Genomic DNA, 26517 nt, shown 5'->3' on the forward strand with positions numbered 1-26517 from the left:
GGGAAGATGGTGTATTACAATGTCTCCACATGTATGTAGCCGCATGGTACATGTTGACATTCAGACAGCATGGCATTGTACATTGTGACAGTCTGTAGATCAGGGCCATGACCCAGAGTAATTGTGGGAGTGCACTGTGCTCTGCTTGATTGTGCATGTGTGCCATTGTGGCCATCTCCACCCGTCCCCCCAGTACCTGGTGGTCACTCACCCTGTTGCGGTTGTGTTGCGTCCTGTCGAGCAGTGTCCGGTCCCCCGACTTCAGCCACAGTCTCCACACTGATGACTGTCGACACCAGCTCCTCCATGTCATCCAGCAAGAGCTGTGGCGCTGGGCTCTCACCTCCAGTCTGCATTGCTGCCTTCTGGTTGGCTGCGAATTTATCCTTGGTCTTGCGCTTGATGTCAATCCATCGCCTCTTGGCCTCATCCATTGACCTCTTCTGCTCTCCGACGGCATTCACCTTGTCCACGATGTCCCGCCATATTCCATTTTTGGTGCCCAATGACACGTTGGAGGAGACAAACAGCTGTTAATGGTGTTGGCTGGAGTCTCAACAAGAACAATCAATAAATTGTGCTTTTGTCTGTATATACTGTTTTTGTAACTGATATTATTTAATTCACATATAGTGTGCCAGGTCTTGTTTCAAAAGCTGTTAATGGTGTTCCATCACCTCCGTGACTAGGATCCTGTTTTCCTGTGGACTGAACTTTGTCTTCCTCTTCTTCTTGTCCTTGCCCTTCCCTGTCCCCGAGGTCCCAGGCTGGTCGCCCGTGGTGCTTGTGGGGTTGCGCTCGTCCTCTGCGCCTGCTCTGGCTGCCTCCATGGTGCTTGGGTGTTGGTCAGTTTGTGTTTGAGTGTCTTTTCTACTTTTATAGTGATTTTTACTGCCTGCCATGTGTGCATTGCAGTCCTGGAGCTGCTTATTGCTGATTTCCTCATCGCGCTTTGGCCCATCGCATGTTTTTTTGCATTGAGGTTTGTGTTTTTATCTCCGTCGAGGTGGTCGCGGACATTGGCCCCGGTTTCGGCAGACTATCGTATGGCACCACCTTGTTGTGAATTCCACGTTGACACGGGGTTATTTTACCGCGATAGGCTGCAATGTGTAAAGTTGCGTTAGCATTTTTTGGTGATGTTTAGCACATGTTCTTGTGAATATCCCCCTTAGAGTGAAAGGGAGGGCAATGGGTGTTGCGGTGGGTGTCTCACTGCAACACCCTTTGATTTTGACGCTGCCCCCTATTTCCAAGGGTGGCGTAAATAGGAGGCAGCACCAAAATTAAGACTAGGAAAAACCTGGTCTTAACCTGGCGAAACGAGGAGAAATGCTCCCAGTTTGTACTGTTTCCATGTGTGCTGCGTTGTGCAGCACACATGGAAACAGCAAACCACCGTTGATTGTTTGTGTAGGAAGGTGTCCCTTCCTGCACATAAACAATCATTGAAAAAAAATGACGTTTTGCAGCTTATATGTGTGCTGCATGAAGCAGCACACACAGAAGTGACAAAGCGCCATTACTGATTGTTTATGTGCAGGAAGGGACACCTTCCTGCACATGAAAAATTATTCCCATGTAACACAGACACCCTTGCGCTATGGGGCCCCATTGTTTGGAGAACTCTCTCTTCCCTGTGCTGCAGAGACAGGTTTCCCCATTCCCAGGATCCACTACAGTTTCTCCAGTCATTTCTGCTCGAATGGTTGGTGAAGTTGCCCCTGGAGTCCCACGATTGACCGCAGTGGGGTTTGGCACAGGTAACAGTGGTGTGCAGTGGGGCGGGCGGGGGCGGGTCGGGGTGGGGGGGGAGTTGACAGATGATGGGATAAGTAAATTTAAATAAAAAATAAATAAAATCACTTACCTTGCGCTCACCGTATCACCAACTCGGCGATGCAGCGAGCGCAAAGTAAATGGTTTTATTAATTGTTTTATTTAATTTTTCCTCTCCCGTCATAAGTTGACTCCCACCCACCATCCCCTTCCCTGCCCCGCCCCACCACCCACCACTGTTACCTGTGCCAGCCGCCACTGATTGACTGTTTGACTACTTGACTAAAAATAACAGATGGAATATCAGACGTCCTCGAGATTCATACAATGGGTCTATTTCTGAGGTTGGGCGTCCCAATAATGTCTCTTCAAAACATTTGGCTAGAGTCGAGTCAGTGATAGCTTCCACTTGCGTCCGGACGATCTTCCAAACATTTGTCAGTGCAGGGCGCAACCATAATACATGAGTCAGTGATCCCCCTTTCCCGCAGCCACTACAGCACACAAGCTCCTCTCGCCTCCCATCTTCATCAAGCGCAATGAGTTATAGCGCCGAGGGATTCCTTGCTCCCTGTATGGAAGGCAGAATTATTTGCTCACTCCATTATTTCCCCTATTGCTCCTGGACCAGTCTTACGCCCAGTGATTTATCCCCGGGAGAGCTGGAATGGGTGTTCATTATCTCCCCCTATAGTATTCAATATATTGTATATTTGAGATATGACATGACTATCCCCTGTTCAATGTAGAAAGTATTTGTCAAAGGAAGTGAGGGGTCTGGTGGCATCCTTTTTAATTTGTGGGGTAAGTAGCCAATGTTATAGTTGTATATAGTGGAAGATTTCCGATTCCGGGAGTTCAAATTCATCTTGTAGCTGGTCAAATGTGTTAATAGTGCCTCGGTCAAAAATGCCCATGAGGAACATGCACCCTGCCTCCAATCAGCTCTGGTAGGGGGCTCTTCATTCGTGGCACAAACTCCGCATTGCCTTAATAGGAAAGTGAAGGCGATGGAAGAGAAGTAAGGTCCTTCTTCACTGCCATGCCATTCCAGACCTCTAGTGTGGCACTCGTAATTGGTGAGTGGTAAAGTGTTTTAGTATGGTGCGCCTTTGGTTGCCAGGGATCTCCCAGAGAGGCCCGATGCCACTGTGTGGTCGATTATGCACTACCCCTTACTTGTCTCCCACCGTTTCCAATGTACCAAATACTGTAGGTGGTCTGACGCATAATATTGGGCTAGATCTGGTATTCCCAATCCCCCCTGATGTGGATGTAGAGAGCATGATTTTCTGGTTTGCCGCTCTCTCTTGCCCGCCCAGATGGAATGTACTGTACATCAACTGTAGGTCTTTAATTTACCCTCTACGTATGCAAACTGGTAGGGTCTGGAACACATAAGGAATCTTGGGTAGGATGGACATTTTGTATGCTGACATTCTACCGAGCAAGAAGAACATCTAACATTTCTAGAGATTTTTCAGGTATTTAAATATTTTCAGCTGTTGGAGGTTAGAGTCCTTTGTATTAGAAAGAGTGGAGGCCAAATTAAGTCCTAAGTAGTTGATGTGGTCAGTCGCCCACCAGAGCACAGTCAATTTTTGTAGCTGTTTGGCTGTCTGTCATGGGGTTGAAGTGTTTGAAATCTCCATTTGAAGATGCTGATTTTAAACCTAAAGATGTTCTGATATGCAGCTAGTTCCTCCAAGACATTTGGGAGGAAGCCTTGTGGGTGTGTAATGAAGATAAGCATGTAATTTGCAAACACTGTCAGTTTGATATCCTGGGTTCCAAATTGAATGCCCATGATTTTGGTGTTTGCCCTACTACATTGGGCTAATCGGTCCAGTATGAGTGCGAAGAGAAGAGGTGGTAGGAGACATCCCTGTCTCGTGCCTTTGGTAATCGTGGCCCACTGTGAGTGGAGACTATTGATGCATATTTTGCCTTTGGGTACATGGTATCCTGCTAGAAGCCACCTTGTAAAGGTCTCGCCCATGAGTCTCAATGTGTCCACCATAAACTCCCAGTTCATCCTGTCAAATGCCTTTTCTGTGTCCAGGGTGACTACGAGTGACTGCTTGGCACTTGTGGCCCCAATATCTAGGAGGTGTAGAGCTTTGGTGTTGACCCCTGTTTGGCGTTCAGGTATGAAACCTGACTGAGTGGGATTAACCAGGTCTCACATTAGTGGCTGCAGTCGCAGTGCTATGACTTTGGTGGAAATGTTGCCATCTACGTAATGGAGAGAAATGGGCACGTAACACCTGGAGTTCATGGGGTTTTGCCTGGTTTGGGGATTAAAGAAATAGTTGACTCGGCCATGCTTGTAGTCATCCGTCCGTAAGCTATCATTTCCTGGGATACGTTGTGCACCAGAGGGAGGAGGGAGCACGTAAAACAGTGGTAAAATCTGGCCATAAAGCCATCCTGGACTGATGTCCCAGGGAGGTGCATTTCGGGTATAGCTTGGAGGATCTCATCTTTAATTATGAGATTTTCAGTTTATCCCTAATAGTCTGTGCCAATCTGGGTGCAGCGGCTCCTGCTAGGTATGTGGCCCATAATAGTGGATTGGTAGGTTCCCTTTTATACAGATTTGAGTAATGCACATAGAAGGATTTGGCCTTTTCTGAGTCATGGATGTTTACTCGCCCATTCAGATATTTTACCTCAGCTACTAGGTTTTTGGCCCGACGTGCTCGGAGGAGTTTGGCTACAAGTTTGCCTGGTTTATTGCTACTTGTCTAATATTTATTGTCCAGGTGTGTGGGGAGATATGCCGCCCATCTAATTTCAGGGCTCTAATCTAGCCTAGTACCATTAAGATTTTCCTCCAGAGTTACTGGGAGTTTTATTTATTTATTTATTTATTTGAACTTTATAGAGCGCGCGGCTACCTCCAACGCAGGTTTCCCGCTGCTAAGGTTGCAGATTCACACAGAAGGCACAGAAAGAAGAGCTGTGTACGGTTAAAAAGCCAGGTTTTTAATGCTCTACTAAAGGCCGGTTCTGGCTCCATCATGCGGAGGTGGAGAGGTATGGCATTCCAGAGCATTACAGTTCTGGTTGCAAATGCTCTGCCGCCTATCTTGGCCTTACGGATATGAGGAATAGTGAGCAATTTCATGTGGTTTGATCTCAGGACCCGGTCTTGTTGGTAATTTTGCAGTCTGAGTCTCAGGTAGGCTGGGCCCGACCCCTGGTGGCTCTGTAGGCCAGAGGAGTTGGTGCTCTTATGATCCTGCTTTAGAGTGTGCAGTTCATCAGTGAGTTGTTTCCTCAGTGCTTCCTGTATTTTGCATAAACCTGCTTCTTCCGCAATGAAGTTCCCCTGTAGCACTGCCTTTAGGATATCCAAGAGGGCCCTGCCTTCACTACTTCCATATCGATATGGGCGATGTTGTCAGCAATGCTAGCCTTCATATTTCAGATTGTCACTGGGTCGCACAGTACAGAGTCCTGAAGTCCCCATGGATTGGCCAACCCCAGGGGGCCGGCCCTTTAATCGTTAATAGGCAGGTGACACGACCTTGATCAGAGAATGTGATAGAGTGGTGAGTCACCTCTACCAGGTCTGGGACAAATCGCTTGTCAAGGAAGAATTAATCCAGTCTAGTAGACGTCTTATGGGCCCAGAACTACGGTGAATAATCTCATCCTAGTGGGTAGTCGGGTTCTCCAAGCATCTACTAAACCCAAATTCTCTTAGAGGAGCGTGCCCTCTAGGGATAGTATTGTCGATCATCTGTACATGGTTATGGGTGCATGGACATCTACCTCAAAGATCAAATTGGAGTCTCCTCCCACCTCTATCGATGTGGGGGCCACGCTGTCAGTGTGCGAAGCAACTCTATCAAGAATCGCTCTTGACCCTGGTTTGGGCTGTATATCGAGGTCAGAATCAGTGGGGTGCCCCTTGGAGTCCCTTGTGTAACCACCCATACACCTGCTTTGTTTTTTGTGTCACAGTAACGAGCAGGGGACATCGTCTGTGGATCAGGATCTCCACTCTGGCAGGTTTCTTCCAGCCAGAGGGGAAGTATGGGGCCGGGAAAAGAATTGAGTTCAGGCATGGTTGGTCCTAGTTTAGGAGTTGTGTCTCCTGGATAAGCCCTATGCCAGTGTCTAGCAGGGCCAGTTCATGTAGGATTAGTGATGCTTGAGTGGATTGTTTAGTCCCTAACATTATAAATGGAAGGGTCAATGTAGAGGCAGTGATATGGAGGTACATGGGTAGGTATGTCTATGGCGCTTGTTACCTGTGAGAGGTGCAGCATAGTTAAAGTGAGGGAGATGGATTCTCCCTCCTCCAAACATCCCCAATATTCCTGGAACAGTATACATGTCAACATGGCATGTAACAACAAAGGAGATATGTAAGTGTTTTTTCCCCTGAGCTAGCAGGGAGATGTGAGCAGTTGCCTAGCCGATTTCCCCTTCCTGTGCCCGAAAATCAGCACTGGAAGTAGAAAAAAAAGGATGAGAGAGAGGAGGTGGCGGTAAAGACCTCTTCAACGGTGGTCTGGAGTAAGGTTTGCCCGTGGCACGTTTGTGATCTTGGGAGATGGGCATAATCTCCTGAGCGTTTCCTGAGTGGCTCCACACCTGCCCCATTCTCCATACCTGCAGCAGCCCCTAGTCCTCCGCCTTGTGCTTGTGGGGGTTATGAGAGTCTTGTTCTAGGGAGTTCAGGGTCTGTTCTTCGCTGACCTTCTAGGTGTTCTGTAAGGCTGCTTTGTGACCAGCTAGAGTCTCCTCCTGCTTCGGGGCCTTCCGTGCACCACGGCCCTTCACAGTTGTCGATACTGGGCTTAAAACTCTCCGTGGGGTTTTCGGAAACCTCATTAGCGACCAGTAGCCCAGAATCCAACAAGTTTCCTGGATCGATTTGAGTGCACGTCTCTTACCCTTCCACCTGAAGAGAAGTCAGAATGTCCCATCGGTATTGTACGTTGTTAGCTGTTAGAAAGGAGGTGACATCCCGGAAGGCCTTCCATTTGATGAGTGTCAGATCTATGGCTCATCCCCGTTGTACCATTGATAGGGCCTCTTCTCCGCACTGTCTCTAGGATCACTTCTTTGTCCACACAGTGATGGAAACACATTTAAATGTCTGGGGCATATTTCCTTTTCTGGGTCCGGCTGTTCAGGCCAGCTCTGTGGGCTCGGTCTATGTGCATGAGTTTAGGACGTGCTCTTCCAGGAGTGCCTTGGCTTGGCCCTAAATGTATGTCTATTGTCCTTTTATTCCTTGCCCTGCATTGCTCCTGGGATGTGGAGGTTACATCTCCGGGACCGATTCTCTGGGTCTTCCTGTGATATTGTCACAAGTTGTCCAGTAACAGACATCAATCGGGATTGATACTCCAAGTCCAGGGATTGCTCATCTTGGATTGTTTCTGGTGAGTGGACCCTCTGCCCAAGGTTGTCCATTTCATACCTAAATTCAGACAGTTTTTGTTTAAAATCTGCCCCGACCACCACAATTGTGGGTTTGAGACCCGCAAAGAATTGGAGTATGAAGTTTTCAGTGATGGGTTAATTCACTGGAGAGGGGGGGCTGGCAGGGTGTCGGAGCCCTGTTCTCCCTGATTTTTTGTGTGGGTCACCCATCTCCATTCTTTATGTGGGGCATCCAACAAAATCAAGGTGTCACGTCTGTACCTAATGGTAGTCATGGTTGTCCGGTAATCCAGGTCACCCAGGGGGGCTCTCCTGACTCTGATGTGGGGCCACAGGTCAGTTTTGGGTAAGCCCGAACCGGCTATTCACCTCAGGATGGTAAATGCTGTCCCTGGTCAAGACATCCTGAAGCTGATGCGGGGTCAACCGTCAATTCTGGCCTGCCCGGTTCGGTTTGCGTGGCCCTAGCTCTCTGCTGCTCCAGCTTACTAGAAATGTTCCTGGGTTGGGGAAGACTGTTTCTGGTCTGGCCTTCCTGGTGCTGGCATGGAGCTGGCTGCCAAATCTAGCCAGCCTGGATCGAAGAATGCAGCCCTTGCTCTCGGCTGGTCATTGCCAGGGCTTGGACTCAGTGAGTGCTGTGGTCACTGCCCAAAGTTAGGGCCAGGTGTGCCTGCTTTTTACCTCCATGTGCTGGTCTGATCTGTTTTTGTTAAGACCCTCCTGATGTTGGTGAGGGGATGGCTGCCCAGTCTAGTCGGCCTGGCTCAGAGAATACAGCTGTCGCTCTGCACTGGTTGCTGCTAGGGCATGGACTCGGTGGGCACGATGGTCGGCACTCTGCACTAGGGCCCGGGTGTCGTACTCCACTCGAGCCCGTCAGGGCTCACTCCAGGCCATCAGGGCTCACTCCAGGCCATCAGGGCTCACTCAAGCCCGTCAGGGCTCACTCCAGGCTATCATGGCTCACTCCAGGCCATCAGGGCTCACTCGAGCCCGTCAGGGCTCACTCCAGGCCATCAGGGCTGCTGTTTTCCTCAGGGTTCCAGTGCCACTGCGTCCTGTTGTTCATCAGCAGGGTCGCTGTTAAGGGGGTATCATCATCTTCAATTCATGCTGATCACTGGTCACCTCTTCGCCGGGGTCTCCGCGACCTGCTCTGCGCTCAGACGCTCAGCCGTAAAGAATCCCTATTTGGTAGGGGCGCCCTAAACACGCTCCTTCCAAATACCGATTCCTAATGGAACATGTTATTGAACCATTAAATGGGCTCAGTACATTTGAAAAACCTATATGCAAACTGACCTATTTATTGAATTGCATGGTTTGTGACCAGAAAATGCGTCTGTACATCTGCCCTATTATCTAATAACTAACAATATCGTTGGTAAATTTGAATATCATTACATGCATGGTCACAAGACCTATTCAATGCTATGCCGTGATATAGTGGCCTTTTGTCTCAGAAGTCTATTCAGTATTTAAACTGCGCTTGAAATCTTTCTCTGTCATTTTCATCTGGTTCTTTTACACCCCCTTATTGGCATCCAAGCAATGCCAGGGATTCAGAAATGGCCCTTGAGTTAGAATTTAGATTATTTACTGAACATTAACAGGATGCTGTCTTACTAATGATAGCGAAAACACCTGCAAAGTGGTCCTGCAGCCTTAAATATCCATGACAGTTCTTTTCTGTATGATGTGGTTGGTCACATCATATATTATGTCTTCATCATGTCATTGATGATTTCATTTGTAATATCTGTAATGTCATGCATGAGACGATTTGGGGTTGGAATTATGGTTTCATAGCATTTAATAACTGGTGAATTTCAGTGATTTGTACATTGGAGATGCTAATCGTAATGGCATTCCAACTGACATTTTTCCGGGAATTTGCCTGTGTACTTTGGAAATACTTAATCACAAAGACATGGGTTTTCGCTTTAGGATCTGCACATCCACAAAAGTAGTCAATAACACATCAACATGTATGACTTAAATTTCACATATAGAGGTGCTGCAATGGTGTCGGCAATACCCACCCATCAGGGTATAAACACATTAGGACGAATCCTAAGGCAACATATAGATTCACAATACACCTGAGCACACCCAAGGAGAGTAACTGTAATCCAAAGGTTTAGTCAAAACCTGAGCAATGCGAACAGTAGTCAGTTATTCAAATGTCCTTTATCACAATCGCATAAAAAGAAGCTTTCCAATCAGGTCCTGTCGCAGATTTTTAATAATTAGACAAGAACGCAGAACAGCAGCAGCCAACGCGCGTTTCGCCCTCTGGGCTTTTTCAAGGCTGCAGAAAAATACATATATGACAGTAATTGTACAGTGATCAGATGTGACCAGTGCAAGTCACCCCGATGTTTACACACATTGAGATGCCCTTAAACAAAACACTTCAATTACGAATGTATGTACATATATCTATTATGTCATCAGTTGCATATCCCACCTCCCTGTACAGATTTAACTTGGAACTGGAGGTGTGGGTATACGTAACTCCAACCTTCTAATGTGGTGATTTTAACAGGAGAACACAAAATAATTAACAAACAAATGTGAACAAAGCATTATTCATATTAAAACATAGGCACGCCATCCTAGTTGCAATATAAAATAGAACACAATGTATGCGATTAGCCAATCGCCATGAGTAGATCTAAGATACTCGAAATACTCTTCATGTGTATCCTCTTTGATTAGTAAAAAACCCACATGACCGAATGTGGTGATCACCAAGCTCCCTGTCAAAGATATATGAGCACACCGTGACGGATTTAGAAAATAGAGCAGATTAACTCACTACGTGAGAAATACCACCACCAAGACACCGATAGTGAAAACCGGAGCCGAACTGAAAGGCTCACAAAGATAATTTTAAACAAAGAAAACCTGTAGTCAGCAATCAGTGTTAGAGATATTCCTCTCACCTTGAATGTCGAGGCTAAATCTCCTAACTAGTTCAGAGTTGAGGGTTATGTATCAATCTCTTGCTGGATTAATTCTGAAGAGAAAAGGGAATGTTTCGAAAAACCAACTTTGTAAAAACAGGGGTATATTGTGATCACGTTAGGTGATTCAAGTGATAGCTACGCCTATTGCTTACCCCAGGTCACCAACGCCAAAGTTAATCGTCTTGTATCACGTTGATATGTGAGACTGAGACACGTTCTGAGAAAGCGGTTTGTCGTCGTTATAAATAAAGATCCCATTCAATCCTGGGAAACGAGCACCGGACCTTGATAAGTCCTGTGTTGAAAAGTAGATAAAACGACGTAAAGGTTCCAGCAGACAAAGTGAAAAGAAAAAGAGAACGATTTTTATCGTTGATGCTAGTACACCTTCGTACATGTGTCTAGCTACACAGTACAGGTTATATTTTAGAGTGCATCTAATCAGTATTGGAGCTGTATGATAACACACAAAAAAACAAAAACTTATAGCTTTATCTTTACCTGATTCGTGGAGTAAAGTCTTGTAAAAGACGCGTGGCAACTCGGCGTTCTGTAAACGCTGGTGCCATTTTGATGGTCTTTGACTGGTCCAACGTTGTCCCCGCAATGATACACATGTTAATTCTTGAAAAAGTAAGGGGACTAACCTAGCATGTATATATGCTCTTCATGCATATCACTACACTTATATACTTTGCAGCTTGAGTAAGTAAGATTATTAACTTTACATATGATCGATTTACATCACGACCCTAAGATCGTTTTCCCCATCGACGATGAGTGAAGGTATTTCCATTAGAATATATATTTTTTCTATTCGTGTGTCCTTGGAAGGCAATTGCGATTAATAATTTACATCCTGGTTGCAAGCCTAATTCTTACAATGCTGTAGTAATAGTGATTTCATTCACAATTTTTAGACTTACAGAAACAATATGAGACCGCAGCCACAGTCCGCTTTCTATGGCCATCTGCCTTGAGCACAAAGACCATCAAAATGACACTAGCGTTTACAGAACGCCGAGTTGCCACGCGTCTTTTACAAGACTTTACTCCACGAATCAGGTAAAGATAAAGCTATAAGTTTTTGTTTTTTTGTGTATTATTATACAGCTCCAATACTGATTAGATGCACTCTAAAATATAACCTGTACTGTGTAGCTAGAAACATGTACGAAGGTGTACTAGCATCAACGATAAAAATCGTTCTCTTTTTCTTTTCACTTTGTCTGCTGGAACCTTTATTGATATTACGTCGTTTTATCTACTTTTCAACACAGGACTTATCAAGGTCCGGTGCTCGTTTCCCAGGATTGAATGGGATCTTTATTTATAACGACGACAAACCGCTTTCTCAGAACGTGTCTCAGTTTCACATATCAACGTGTTACAAGACGATTAACTTTGGCGTTGGTGACCTGGGGTAAGAAATAGGCGTAGCTATCACTTGAATCACCTAACGTGATCACAATATACCCCTGTTTTTACAAAGTTGGTTTTTCGAAACATTCCCTTTTCTCTTCAGAATTAATCCAGCAAGAGATTGATACATAACCCTCAACTCTGAACTAGTTAGGAGATTTAGCCTCGACATTCAAGGTGAGAGGAATATCTCTAACACTGATTGCTGACTACAGGTTTTCTTTGTTTAAAATTATCTTTGTGAGCCTTTCAGTTCGGCTCCGGTTTTCACTATCGGTGTCTTGGTGGTGGTATTACTCACGTAGTGAGTTAATCTGCTCTATTTTCTAAATCCGTCACGGTGTGCTCATATATCTTTGACAGGGAGCTTGGTGATCACCACATTCGGTCATGTGGGTTTTTTACTAATCAAAGAGGATACACATGAAGAGTATTTCGAGTATCTTAGATCTACTCATGGCGATTGGCTAATCGCATACATTGCGTTCTATTTTATATTGCAACTAGGATGGCGTGCCTATGTTTTAATATGAATAATGCTTTGTTCACATTTGTTTGTTAATTATTTTGTGTTCTCCTGTTAAAATCACCACCTTAGAAGGTTGGAGTTACGTATCCCCACACCTCCAGTTCCAAGTTAAATCTGTACAGGGAGGTGGGATATGCAACTGATGACATAATGGATATATGTACATACATTCGTAATTGAAGTGTTTTGTTTAAGGGCATCTCAATGTGTGTAAACATCGTGGTGACTTGCACTGGTCACATCAGATCACTGTACAATTACTGTCATATATGTATTTTTCTGCAGCCTTGAAAAAGCCCAGAGGGCGAAACGCGCGTCGGCTGCTGCTGTTCTGCGTTGTTGTCTGATTATTACAAATCTGCGACAGGACCTGATTGGAAAGCTTCTTTTTATGCGATTGTGATAAAGGACATTTGAATAACTGACTACTGTTCGCATTGCTCAGGTTTTGACTAAACCTTTGGATTACAGTTACTCTCCTTGGGTGTGCTCAGGTGTATTGTGAATCTATATGTTGCCTTAGGATTCGTCCTAATGTGTTTATACCCTGATGGGTGGGTATTGCCGACACCATTGCAGCACTTCTATATGTGAAATTTAAGTCATACATGTTGATGTGTTATTGACTACTTTTGTGGATGTGCACATCATTAAGCGAAAACCCATGTCTTTTTGATTATATGTTAAATTTTGCGGGTCAAGCACCCCATGATCCATATTACTGAAACTTGGGTGAGATTGTGTCTTAACTTCTTCAGCTGTCACATTAAGTGGTGTAAAACCTGACTATTAATTAGAGGTAACCGAATAATTATCTGATGTGATTGTCTCCTATGGTCATTTGAATCACACTAAACCTCAGGTTCTAATAACTAATTCAAATATGGCAACATTTGATGATAACAGAGATGCCCTGATGGATGACCTGTTCAGTCACAATCCTGTACAAATGAATGTGACAACTAGGGATTCTGGAAAGGAAGGACTCAAACTAAAATTTCTAAGACTGGAGAGGCTCAAAAACACAAGAGCTCTCCAGATGGTGGCACGCTACGGTCCTGCGAAAATACATTGAAAAGCAACAAGTGCCGAGGGGACTGCGTATTCTGATTTTCCCATCTTTTGAGGATTTAGACTCAGGACACCTCAAGGAATGGGAAAAGCTTTTATTTAATTAATCGGTGGGAATGATGGACATACTTATCCGAGATGCAGATCTGAAACGTGATAAACTTTTACTAGAAATCTCACTCTTAGAGAAAGAAATTCGAGACTTGAACTTACCTGAAGTTACGGGACGTAATCTGATCATATTAAAGGAAGAAATACATAAACATCAACTTTATTTAAAAGAAAAAAAGTCACAAAAAATCAAACGGGACGAGAGAGACTATCAAAGTGGGAGGGTCTACACTTTTGCTAAAAAATTCGACAATATCAGAACGAGTGGACCAACAACAACTCTAGACAGTAGACCCCAGAGATTAGAGACACCTGAAATTTCTGACACTTCAAGTGTTAGCAGTATCACAAGTGGTGAATCGCTCGGTGCCCACGGCCCACCCATATCCAATAATGCAGATCCCTTTTTTTTTAGAATTGCAACATTTCAGGAAGGGAAACAAACAAGCCTTCCAAAAAGAGAGAAGCATACAAAAACCAGGAGGGGTAAATGCAGATCGAGATCCCATCACAAAAGAAAGGATGGGAGTAACAACCAGATCGGGGGCCCGTACACAGCAAATGTGATTGATGAAATGAATACAAGTGGTATTGATCAGATTAATGTTGTTAATTTATCGAATCACAGTTTGACCGATACTGAAATAAAACTACTGAGCAAAGGATTGGGTTTCTGTCCAAGTGCTTTTCCCAACTTTACAACACTACATGTGAGCTGTTTCAAGCTGACCAGGAAACTCAAACTACACAAATTCTTCTTAGACAAACACAAATGGTTGTCAGATCCAGTGACTACTGAAAATCTTGATAATATCCAAACCATCAGGGAAATAAAGGATATACAACTTCTTTTATCCTTGGAGGAACAGGATATTCCTATGTCAATTGACACCATTACTAGAGAATTGAGTTTAGACACATTTTCTGACTCAGACAGTGGTCTGAAAAATAAATCCAGGTTCACGCCCCACCTACCAGGCCCCAATGTGATTGACACTTTTCAGGAACTGGTTTTTCAAGATCTTTATAAACTTGAGGATCGTTTTCTTTTGAAGAATATGAAGACGAAACAAAACATCACTAGTGATGAGAGAAAGGCATTGGAATTGCTGGCAAACGATGCCTCCCTTGTCATAAGAGAAGCTGACAAGGGAGGCAACGTTGTGCTAATGAACAGGATTGACTATATCCAAGAAATTGACAGACAACTTGCAGACTGTACCACCTATGTCAAAATGAGTAGTAACCCCATGAACATCACCATAACAAAAGTCGAGATCAGTCTAAAACATTGGAAAGAACTGGGTCCAATTTCAGATACAGAATTCAGATATCTGTTCAATTCAAAACCAACCAATCCGTGTTTATACACCTTGCCAAAAATACATAAAGGTGGTGCTTTTCCACTGGGGAGACCAATTATTTCGGGCATCAATTCACCGACAGAAAGAATATCTGAATATATTGACCTATATCTTCAACCCCATGTGGTCAATTCACCATCTTACATAAAGGATTCACGGGACATTCTAAGTAAAATTGCTGATGTAGAATGGGTACCAGACCATCTGTTGGTCACTATGGATGTCTGTTCCTTGTATACAAGTATACCGGGAGATAAGGGTATAAATGCTGTACAACACTTTATAGACTGTCGACCCATCAACATGTATGAACACACTATCACGCTGCTAGATATGATTAAATTAGTGCTAGACAAATAATATTTTCACCCATAATGGCTATTGGTTCCGCCAAATACGAGGAGTGGCGATGGGAGCCAAATTCTCGCCATCATTTGCAAATCTGTATATGGGTCTGTTTGAACACACCCATATTTGGAGGAACTGTCCAGGTCTTCTGGTTGAGAATATCCTATACTGGGGACGATTCATTGATGACATTTTATTCTTCTGGGCTCCATCAAATGATGCCCCAGAGGAATTTTTTGTATACATCAATGACAATGACTACAATCTATCATTCACAAAAAATCAGAGTACCAAGCAGGTTAATTTCTTGGATTTAACCATCATGGTCGATGATATTAGACTGGTTAGTCTACCCTACAGGAAAGCCACCGCATGCAATGCGACTCTGCATGCCAGCAGTGCACATCCACCTTCACAAATGAATTCCATTCCGTATGGAGAAATGTTGCGTATTAAACGCAATTGTAGTGATGAAACTTTACTTGACAAAGAATTAACAATTGTAGAAAAAAGATTTAAAATGAGAGGATATTCCAAGAATATAATTAGATCAGCAAGACTGAAAGTCAATAAGGTCAATAGAAGGAACTTACTTTTGAATACCAAAAAAAAGAGAACATCCAAAGCAATCAAGGGTGCCTTCATTACCCCGTATACCAGTCTGAGCTCAGATGTATACAAGATTAAAAAAAAACATTGGCACCTTTTAATGCATGACATCAGCCTACAGGGTGCCATTGGATCAAAACCTTTAATTGTTCACCAACGAGGGCGCACACTAAGACAACAACTTTCCCCTAGTTTCATTCATCCTGAACAGCATATCACGTGGCTACCTTCTGCCCCAAATGTTTTTTTTAGGTGTGGCTCGTGCAACATGTGTAGTTTTGGACTGCATAAAATCAATACCTTTAAGTACAATACGGAGAAAACATACACCATCAGAAGGTTCATCAATTGCAATACTAAATGGGTTGTTTACTGCATTAAATGTGTTTGCGCCAAAATATACATTGGAAGCACAATTAGACCTCTGAAAGGGAGGACTCAAGAACATATTCTTGCCATCAGAAACAATTATACGCAGTATCCCTTAGCAGTTCATTTCAATACTGAACATACACCAAATGATCTACGTAAACTTGGCTTTCATGGTATTGATGCAATAAATCAGAACGCACGGGGGGGGGTGACATGGCGTCGCAATTACGTAAACTAGAGAGTACCTGGATTATTAAATTGAGGGCGGTGGAACATGGGTTAAATTTTGATAAAGAGCTGTGTGAATTCCTATAAGCCATGTTAAGATATTCATGTGCCCTCTTGCTATTATCTGTACTATTCTTTACATCTATTGGATTCTCTCTCTCCATCTTCTTGAGCTGTAGACTGATATATGACAACTTAAATCCACACGAATAGTTACTGGGCATGTGACCCCTTTTTTATTTACACTGCCACTGGATGGATATACCTCTTTATATTTTGAGTAGGTTTTAGTTTGTTTCGCCTTTGTCATGTTTTTGAGATGATTGGACAGGCCACTAGTGTATCTGCTTTGTCTTCGTCTTCCACTCCAAATGGATGGATAAATTTCATCTTTTAATACTATACGTGCCTTCTATACCAAGGACACACATAACTTCACTCACATCAATTAATCATCATCAAGATTAACTAGTAAGTGGTACATGTAGGTACATAATTGGACTGGTCCAACGTTGTCCCCGCAATGATACACATGTTAAGTCTTGAAAAAGTAAGGGGACTAACCTAGCATGTATATGCTCTTCATGCATATCACTATACTTATATACTTTGCAGCTTGAGTAAGTAAGATTATTAACTTTACATATGATCGATTTACATCACAACCCTAAGATCGTTTTCCCCATCGACGATGAGTGAAGGTAGTCTTTTTTCTATTTCCATTAGAATATATATTTTTTCTATTCATATGTCCTTGGAGGGCAATTGCGATTAATAATTTACATCCTGGTTGCAAGCCTAATTCTTACAATGTTGTAGTAATAGTGATTTCATTCACAATTTTTAGACTTACAGAAACAATATGCGACCGCAGCCACAGTCCGCTTTCTATGGCCATCCGCCTTGAGCACAAAGACCATCAAAATGGCACCAGCGTTTACAGAACACCGAGTTGCCACGTGTCTTTTACAAGACTTTACTACACGAATCAGGTAAAGATAAAGCTATAAGTTTTTGTTTTTTTGTGTGTTACCATACAGCTCCAATACTGATTAGATGCACTCTAAAATATAACCTGTACTGTGTAGCTAGACACATGTACGAAGGTGTACTAGCATCAACGATAAAAATCGTTCTCTTTTTCTTTTCACTTTGTCTGCTGGAACCTTTATTGATATTACGTTGTTTTATCTACTTTTCAACACAGGACTTATCAAGGTCCGGTGCTCGTTTCCCAGGATTGAATGGGATCTTTATTTATAACGACGACAAACCGCTTTCTCAGAACGTGTCTCGGTCTCACATATCAACGTGTTACAAGACGATTAACTTTGGCGTTGGTGACCTGGGGTAAGAAATAGGCGTAGCTATCACTTGAATCACCTAACGTGATCACAATATACCCCTGTTTTTACAAAGTTGGTTTTTCGAAACATTCCCTTTTCTCTTCAGAATTAATCCAGCAAGAGATTGATACATAACCCTCAACTCTGAACTAGTTAGGAGATTTAGCCTCGACATTCAAGATGAGAGGAATATCTCTAACACTGATTGCTGACTACAGGGTTTCTTTGTTTAAAATTATCTTTGTGAGCCTTTCAGTTCGGCTCCGGTTTTCACTATCGGTGTCTTGGTGGTGGTATTACTCACGTGGTGAGTTAATCTGCTCTATTTTCTAAATCCGTCACGGTGTGCTCATATATCTTTGACACGGAGCTTGGTGATCACCACATTCGGTCATGTGGGTTTTTTACTAATCAAAGAGGATACACATGAAGAGTATTTCGAGTATCTTAGATCTACTCATGGCGATTGGCTAATCGCATACATTGTGTTCTATTTTATATTGCAACTAGGATGGCGTGCCTATGTTTTAATATGAATAATGCTTTGTTCACATTTGTTTGTTAATTATTTTGTGTTCTCCTGTTAAAATCACCACCTTAGAAGGTTGGAGTTACGTATCCCCACACCTCCAGTTCCAAGTTAAATCTGTACAGGGAGGTGGGATATGCAACTGATGACATAATGGATATATGTACATACATTCGTAATTGAAGTGTTTTGTTTAAGGGCATCTCAATGTGTGTAAACATCGTGGTGACTTGCACTGGTCACATCTGATCACTGTACAATTACTGTCATATATGTATTTTTCTGCAGCCTTGAAAAAGCCCAGAGGGCGAAACGCGCGTCGGCTGCTGCTGTTCTGCGTTGTTGTCTGATTATTAAAAATCTGCGACAGGACCTGATTGGAAAGCTTCTTTTTATGCGATTGTGATAAAGGACATTTGAATAACTGACTACTGTTCGCATTTCTCAGGTTTTTACTAAACCTTTGGATTACAGTTACTCTCCTTGGGTGTGCTCAGGTGTATTGTGAATCTATACTTTGAAAATACTGAAGTCACCAAAGCAGGGGCTACACGTAAATATTAAGTATACAGTTTTTAACACACACCTTTGAAAACATGAATTTTCTATATTTTAGTGCTCTATGTCATACATCTGAGTAATAACTTCTATTTGTAAAGCGAGAACATATCACCCCCTTAAGGGTTTCAAGGCGCTGTGGAGCATCAGAGAGACTGTCAGCTATTGCATAGCCCCAGAGTCAGATGGTGCTGAGCTGAGTCGGTACCGGGGATCGAACCACGAGCCCTGCGCTCCAGAGCCAGAGGCTCTGGACACTGCGCCACACCTCTCCCAGTGCATCCTCTGGGCATGTCCTTAGGCAGGTAGTGGGCCATCTTGTGGCCTTTGGTGATTCCCCATGCCTTTCAGACAGTCTTGCCTGTCACTAGCACTGGCCATGGCTGCGCCCACTGGGAAATGGGTGTAGGATACCGTCTTGAGCCATGGTAGCCCCATTTAACATGCCCTGTACCAATTGGACATTGAGGACAGTGCCTGGCCTTTGCTCATACCCTGTGGACATTCCTGTGCTCCAGGCGTTGACTGGACATGGCCCAAAAGCAACCAGTTAAATCTCAAGTGTAGTTCCCCAGAAACTAAAGCATGCCATAGTAAATCCAAATTCTGTGGATCCTGAAGTCTTGTTTAACTTGTTTAACCTGTAAGCAATCTAAAAAATTCTCGAAACAGTGGTCACCTCTCACCTGCTTGCCCTCTTCTAATGTAACTATCTCTTAGTCTTTTCAGTCAGGACTCAGCTCATGAGGGTGGATTGGCAAAGTCTTTTTAAACGTTAGAGAATAAAAGCGAAGGTCTAGTTTCCCAGGTATCAATGCATGCTATTTGTATCCCATTGCTATAAAATATATCTACTGCTTATCCCCAGGACGTGCCTGTCTATAGAGCAAACTGTGGCCTGATCACCATCATAAAAACTATTGAATCAGAGGTCACCTCTCATCTGTCTGTCCTCTTAGATTGAATCTCATGAGTGATTTCTGGTGAGGTCTAAGATTAAGTCTACTGCCTCAAACAATCTTTAAAAAAAATCAGAGGATGCCAGCTCACTTTTGAAGATCAGGGCAATGTTTGCGCTTGAATCCTGCTTGTCCTCTGTGGGTTTTGATACTGGGGATCTCAATATCCACATCACATAGATGGCGTACACCGGGTTATCAGGAAATCGGGTCATTCCTATCTAACCAAAAGAACAGTTTCTCTATAAATCAACAAAGGTAACTTGAAGTGTACCTCAATACTCTTCCCTTTCCTAATTCCTTTTCAGAGCTGATGTGGCTCGCCTTTCGACCATCACCCACAGACTTCTACATGCAGATGACCCACAGATCCTTGCTAAGATAACAAATGTAGAAGCAAGTTGTTCGTCTGCAGTTAACTGCATGTTATTCAATGAAGGGTGAATGGGATAGAACTAGCTTTGCATTGATGATGGAAGATGGAATATTATGTGTTATGGCTGGGAGGCCTTACCATGCAATATTCTCACAATACACAGTGGATGATCCTTGGATTCAACAACAATAATCCTTAGCTCAATCCTGGTGGTGTGGCAGTCAGGCATTACTGGAGGAACATATGTTAAACATTTTACAGGACCATTATGGCGCATAAGTAAATTAGACATTTCAAAAGAAATCCTGATATCAATTTATAAAAATACAGTGTATTTTTATATAAATATAGGTACCAAAACAAACCTTGTAAAATACATACAACTGAAGTTTTGGATTTTTAAAGCATTCAATGAATGGGGGAAGACGCAGGTGACACACAGTCACTTCCAGGGTGAGTTCAAACGAACCCTCTTGTGGATAAGGTCATGCGGGTCGCTATATTAAGTTCCAACAGTCATTGCTTTGTTACATTGGCCAGGGAGTCTGGGCGCAGAGGTGACTTAGCTGTCCTTGCTACTGAACAGGATCCATGGGAGCTGCCAAACTTGCAGCACTTGGCAAAACCGCACTTGGAGATGTAGATGGAGTTCCACTCTACTCATGGAGAGTAGTGGCCTTTGGAGTCCAAGGTCTCGGTTTCAACAGCTGGATCTCTTCTACCTTACTTGGCAGCTCCAGGTGCAGAGGTGGGTCACGCCAAAGATGCTTTACCACAGACTCAAAGACTCCACTTTCAGGATGGAGGAACACAGCAGCGGGGTCATTGCCAATGTTGGTTGCTGTGAGGTGCTCTTGGGCTGGAGATGCCGTTCAAGCGGTCGATCACCCGTCTGGCGATCACCAAGCCTTGGTGGCAGCAAATGTAATCTATGGTTACTTCGATGAATGGAGGTCGACAGGAGTGGAGTAGAGGCTTGAAACATGGTGAAAGCTTAGCTATCACTCCGGGCTTGCAGGACACCACTTTGGACACCCGGTCGATAGGCCAAGCAGGCTGCAATTCTTGTCATGCAGCACATCGATTTTCCTGCAGCTTGCAGGGGACCAGTCGCACCAATCCTTGGGACTCTGCTTTGGTTTCTGGTGCCCACTGGAATCACTCTTGATGGGGGCAACAAACTTTTGCCACGTACACATGTTGAACACACCGTTCCAGTATATGGTCTCCTCAGGGCACTTAAGTGTCTTATCTTGGTACTGTGGCAGAGTCCACAATCCTGTTGTCAGTGACAGCATATTCTTTGTGCCTCTTCTTGGATTCAAAGTCAGAACTGAGGTTCTAGTACCAGGGAAGCTCCTTAAATCCCAGTTTAGGGGGCGGTAAGTGTGTGAGGGACAGTGTCCAGTGGGCTACTGGTCCCTGTGGCTAACCTTCCCCCGGGGTGTGCCTCTGGGGTAGCAACATCCTGTGGGTGAACGCCACTTTTCTACCCAGAATACTCTATTTCAGGGTCTGCCAAAATGATTGAGCCCTTTCTTGGTTGTATAGACCTCGTAGTCCACCCTAAAGGTAAGGCTGGTCTTTTGGAGGTGTACGCCTCCTGGCTACCTAATTTTCCTGCCTTCCTGCAAACAATCAGCTTCAGGGGTTGGACCGGCTTTGTCCTTGAGTGGGAGACAGGAATATTTGCACCTCAAGGGCGTTGAAGTCTTTGAGGCTCACCGCCTTAATTGCTGTAAACACTAACCATCCTGAAGGGAGGAGGTGTGACCGCCTTCCTTTCCAGGCCTTTGTCTCCATCCTGAGGAACTGCTAGAACATCCCTCTGGGAGGGCCGACTCTTGTCTTGGCAGCAAACGGCTTGGGAAAGCCCACCAAGGTCACTGTGCATGCCAGTTCACCCTTGACATGAGAATCGTGTTGGGGTGAAAAAGCATGGTGTTTGAAACCAAACATGATACAATTCAGTCGTTCCATAATGGAGCTGGCTATCTCGAGTTTTCTCTGTAGCCAGCTCATGTAACTATATGGACCGCCAGTAAAACCTTGCTGTACACACTGTAGAAATATATATGTATAAACATATATATCAACACCTTTAATACAATGCACTCTACTTCCTGGACTTAGGAGGACAACCTTAAGAGTGACTTACTTACATTAAGGCAGTGGTGTGGCTCTGTATCACGTGGTGTGTGCCGAGTCACTCTCGAGCAGACAGGTGGCGCGTGCAGGGTTGCAATGGCAGACCAGCAGACACTTTTACTTGGGCCACACAGGGTGGCACAATATAGAGCTGCAGCCTTGGTGACCCGTTTACCATCCTTGCCCTGGGTACCACTGGTACCATATACTGGGGATTTATAAGGGGGCAAGGTACCTTGCCGATTGGGCGTACCAATTCACATCACTTTTAGGGGAACGAGCACGGGCATTGGAGCCTGGTTAGCAGGTCAGAGTCAAAACACACCATCAAGGGGTCAAAAATGGGGGGACATCTGAAAAGAAGCCCAGTTTGCTACACTTGATGAAATAAAAATTGACATTCCGCTCTTAGGTTCTTGAGACAGTCTATACATTTGATTGGTCATCCACTATGGCTTGCATCACCTACTTCATGTGCGGTGCAATGCTGATGGTTATCTTCGAGTCAGAGTTATTCTTCTTCGTGCAGATAAACAAATGTGACCGAAGAGGTTTTATAAGTTATTTACTGGTGCCCTAGAAGTCACTCTGACTCTCATTGGTTACCTATTATTTAATTTCCGGCCCGGAATCCGTGATTGCATTTTTATCATATTACCTATCCCTGCCACTCTATTACATTTTTTGAGTCTCACCCTAGTTGCACTCTCAAACCGGAGAAAGATAATATGTGTTTATGGGTTTCAATAACTGCCAGCCCTGCCAAGCAAAACTATACATGTGGTTTCTTCATATCTGAAACATAGTTATTGCATTGGAATAAGAGCTCACTCTGACACTATTGTTTTCTTTCTTCAATTTCCAATGAGTGTTTCTATCTCTTTGTCTTTTGGATAGGCTATGCATGTCTCGCGCTATAACCCTTATGCAGCAGCTACCTTTGTTCAAATAAATCACAGGTTCAAAAGAGGGAGATGTTAGCAGGAGATGTTCACAGGTGACAGTGTCAAGTGCATGGTTTTAAAAAAGATAACTTCTTCAAGATATTAAACTAGATTTAAGAAACCTAGGGCAAGATGCGCAAAGCTTTTTTGAGGGCTGATTCACGGAATCGGGCTGCATTCTTACTTCACCTTTTTGTAGGCCTTCTCCCACCCATCAGGCATCTGCCATCATGGGTTTTAATGAGAAGTCGCCCGTTGACGAAGACCATGAACGATCTCAAGTTATCTGAGTCCCCAGCACAAGGTGGCCATGTCTGTGGAGAAGAAGGGACAATGCCCTTCAATAGGCAAATGGGCAGCACTCTCATTAAAAACTGACTGACATGTTCTCCATGGCCAAGGATGAGCTCTCTGCTGAACCCTGATTTTTCCAGCACCTTTCCAAGTGCCAATAGTCACCTGCAACTCTGCTACAAGCTTGTAGGATGCTTGGTTTGTTTAAATATAACTTATATCTTCTAAAATTAGGTCTATCAATCATATTTATTACAATTGAAATAGAATATGCAATATATATCCACACAATACAATGTAAATCATCATTAAGAGAAACTGTCTTTTTAAATGTAGTGAACTCAGTCATTTCAGTAAATATTTCGCTCGGTGCAAAATTGCAAATCTCCTTCTGTTGAATAAACTCATGCAGCATTTGTGGTAAACAAAGCATCTTCGCCTTCTCTTTTCACTTCAGTTGCTTATGTGAATACAAAAGTCAGGCTCCTACCCACACTGCTAAAACTCTGTTACAACCAGTATACTCCGAACAGCACAAAGTCCGCTCGAAAATCTGACATTTTTTTAAAGTTTAACTAATTCTGTATTAATTAAAATTCAGGACGTTTATACTCTATCCGAAAGGATTCACCCGGAATTGGTACAGAGTAAAATCTGACAAGAAAATAATCAGTGTACCTTAAAGCTTTGTGGGTGACATTCTGCCAGTACTGGTGTTTACTGGAAAATAAGGGAGGCACTGAATTTGCGGTCTCTATTAACATAATAATATGTGCATAAGTTGAGCACAAGAATTTAAAGAAAATATTAACAGATGATTATGGAAAGAAATTCAAAGGACGGCACACAAATACAGAGATGTAAATAAGCTATCACCGCCTGGCACAGCACATTTAATCCCCAGTTTCCTGATGAAGACCTGTAAGAGAGCTCAAGGGACCATAACACATTGACAAATTAAATATGATATGATGTTAAAGAGCAAAAAAGCAAAAAAAGGTAAAAAGACTCACCTAAGAGAAGCGGGGCTACAAAACGAAACACACATTTACATTCTTACAAAGAAATGGCAAATTAGCGTTGTCCTAAAAAGAATCTCTTAAAAATACACTAGGTTTATCTAGTTGGAGGTATCATGTAAGGATTTCAATAGATGTTTTAGATAAAATGTGTTGACTGTAAACTAATTGTAGTCAGTTTGTCAGCTGCAATTTAATGATTTCCTTGCTGGGACATTTATTTATGCAGAGCATTTAACTATTAGTAAAGCGACACTAAGGAACTAGTGAATATGTGCCAGACCTTAAAATAAAATTGCAAGTTAAATAAAAATAAACATGCTTTAGATGTTACATTGTTACACATCTGACAGAAAAGTGTCACAGTGGAACTTCCTTGTGTCCTTTCTATCTATAGACCTAAAAATCCCCATCAAGGCCAGCGTTGTTGGGTAGAAAGACTTGTTAATAATTGAAATCTGATGTCATGGAGACATATACACACACCGCTGTATTCCAAGAATGCAGAATTACAAGTAACTAAAAATAGTCTTGACATTTATTTGAACATTTTTTGAGGCTTAAATCTCTGAGATTGTCATATTTTGAAAGTTGAGTAAGAGATCAAGGATAAATTGTGAAAACACACTGTTTAGGAACAATCTCAAATTGCCTTCATTCTGTGTGTGCCACAATCGCAGACCACACTGGTGCAGAGTTTGTTGGGCACAGAAAATCCACTGGTTTGTGAAAAACAGGCTAAAAAAGGAGGACAATCCATTAGTGGAAATTCCACCAACGTATTGATAACACGGTGGAGATAATTCAGCCAGTGGATTCTCTGGTGGATTTAGCAAGTGCTCCTCAATAGAGTTAGACACGACAGGAAGACATACCGCTTGCTTGATCTTACAGCCAGAGCAAGAGCAGATCAATTCATTGCATTAGCATGTCAAGAATTACAAATTTCAAGTTTTAATTATAATAACATTATATGATACATTTGAAAATGGTTTACATGTCAGCAATTTTTATTTTCACTTCTTGCAGTAGATTTTCTTATTGTTACTGAATATTGCTATTAAAACTGCTAACTTCTTATCGTAAACTTGCAAAATTAAGAATTCCAATAGAAAACTCAGTGGGTAATTTGCACTAAGTAAATGATTGCTATCAGGGCCGGACTGGGAACCACAACCGGCCCTGGCAAAGTGCTTGGCCGCCCCCACTGAGGGTGCCGCCGAGCTCTTTGCCAGGGCCGGTTTTCGGCCGATTTTGTTACAGGGCCGATTTTGCAGCTATGCTGCAAAAACTGCCCTGTAACAAAAAAACGGCCCCCAGGGACCAAAAACCGGCCCACGCCCGTTCGGTGCACCGGGGGATAGCCCGGTGCCCGCTACGGCCAGTCCGGCCCTGATTGCTATCATGAGTGTATATATAGAGCGACATTAAAGGCACGCTACAAATATCCGAACTAGGACATTCTGCAAAGTGTACTCTAGGGGCCAGATTTATCAGTATTTGACGCAGCGCAATGCAGCGAGATGACTTGTGTTGCACCCAATGGAGAGAGTAGGAAGGCTCCATATTTTCCAATATATACACATCACTGCTCTCTAGCTGCGTGTGTGCAGCCTAGCCCCATCACAGGCAAGATCATTTTTGTGCAGGAAGGGGCACCTTACTACACAGAAACAATCCTCAAAGAGGAAAAATGAGGTGAAATACAGATTGTTGCTGCACCTCTATCAGGAAGGCATTCAATTTTGACACATTCCTAGGTTTACTTGTCTTGGAAAATCTGGGAATGCAGCCAAAACTGTGGGTGGGTGTGAGGAGCACCCAGGCTCCACCCATGCAACATCTTTCCAGTGCAGGGTAATGCAAGGCACCGCAAGCTGCTGCCTTGCGCTACTCCAGCTTTACCAAGCACCGTAGGGCCACACAAGGTGGATTTGCGGGGATTGGTAAATCTGATTTAAGGATTGTGGTGCCCTTGTGTCACCTTGCGTGACGCAAGGCCAACGCGACACTATGATAAATCTGACCCTAGGTGTTTTCAAATGTTGTAGTGAAGCAAAATTATGGTGCAGTGAGGGTTTGAGCATATGCTCCTCTTTAGATGATATGGATGATTTCAAACATACAGGT

At 43.4% G+C, this 26517-nt stretch overlaps 1 protein-coding gene across 1 annotated transcript in view; it reads left to right on the forward strand.

Annotated features, from left to right (window-relative positions):
* The window catches only part of LOC146801747 (uncharacterized), a 35877-nt gene extending 16661 nt beyond the window's left edge, over window positions 1-19216 (forward strand). The window contains exons 2-4 of the mRNA XM_085624038.1: window positions 17062-17206; window positions 17422-17564; window positions 18378-19216. Of these exons, the coding sequence (XP_085480164.1) occupies window positions 17105-17206; window positions 17422-17564; window positions 18378-18495 (363 nt within the window). The 5' untranslated portion in view covers window positions 17062-17104 and the 3' untranslated portion in view covers window positions 18496-19216. The remainder of the gene's footprint in view (window positions 1-17061; window positions 17207-17421; window positions 17565-18377) is intronic.
* The last annotated feature ends 7301 nt before the right edge of the window (window positions 19217-26517 follow it).

This window comes from Triturus cristatus, chromosome 8 (genome assembly GCF_964204655.1).
Source record: "Triturus cristatus chromosome 8, aTriCri1.1, whole genome shotgun sequence".
NCBI classification, from domain to species: Eukaryota; Metazoa; Chordata; class Amphibia; order Caudata; family Salamandridae; genus Triturus; species Triturus cristatus.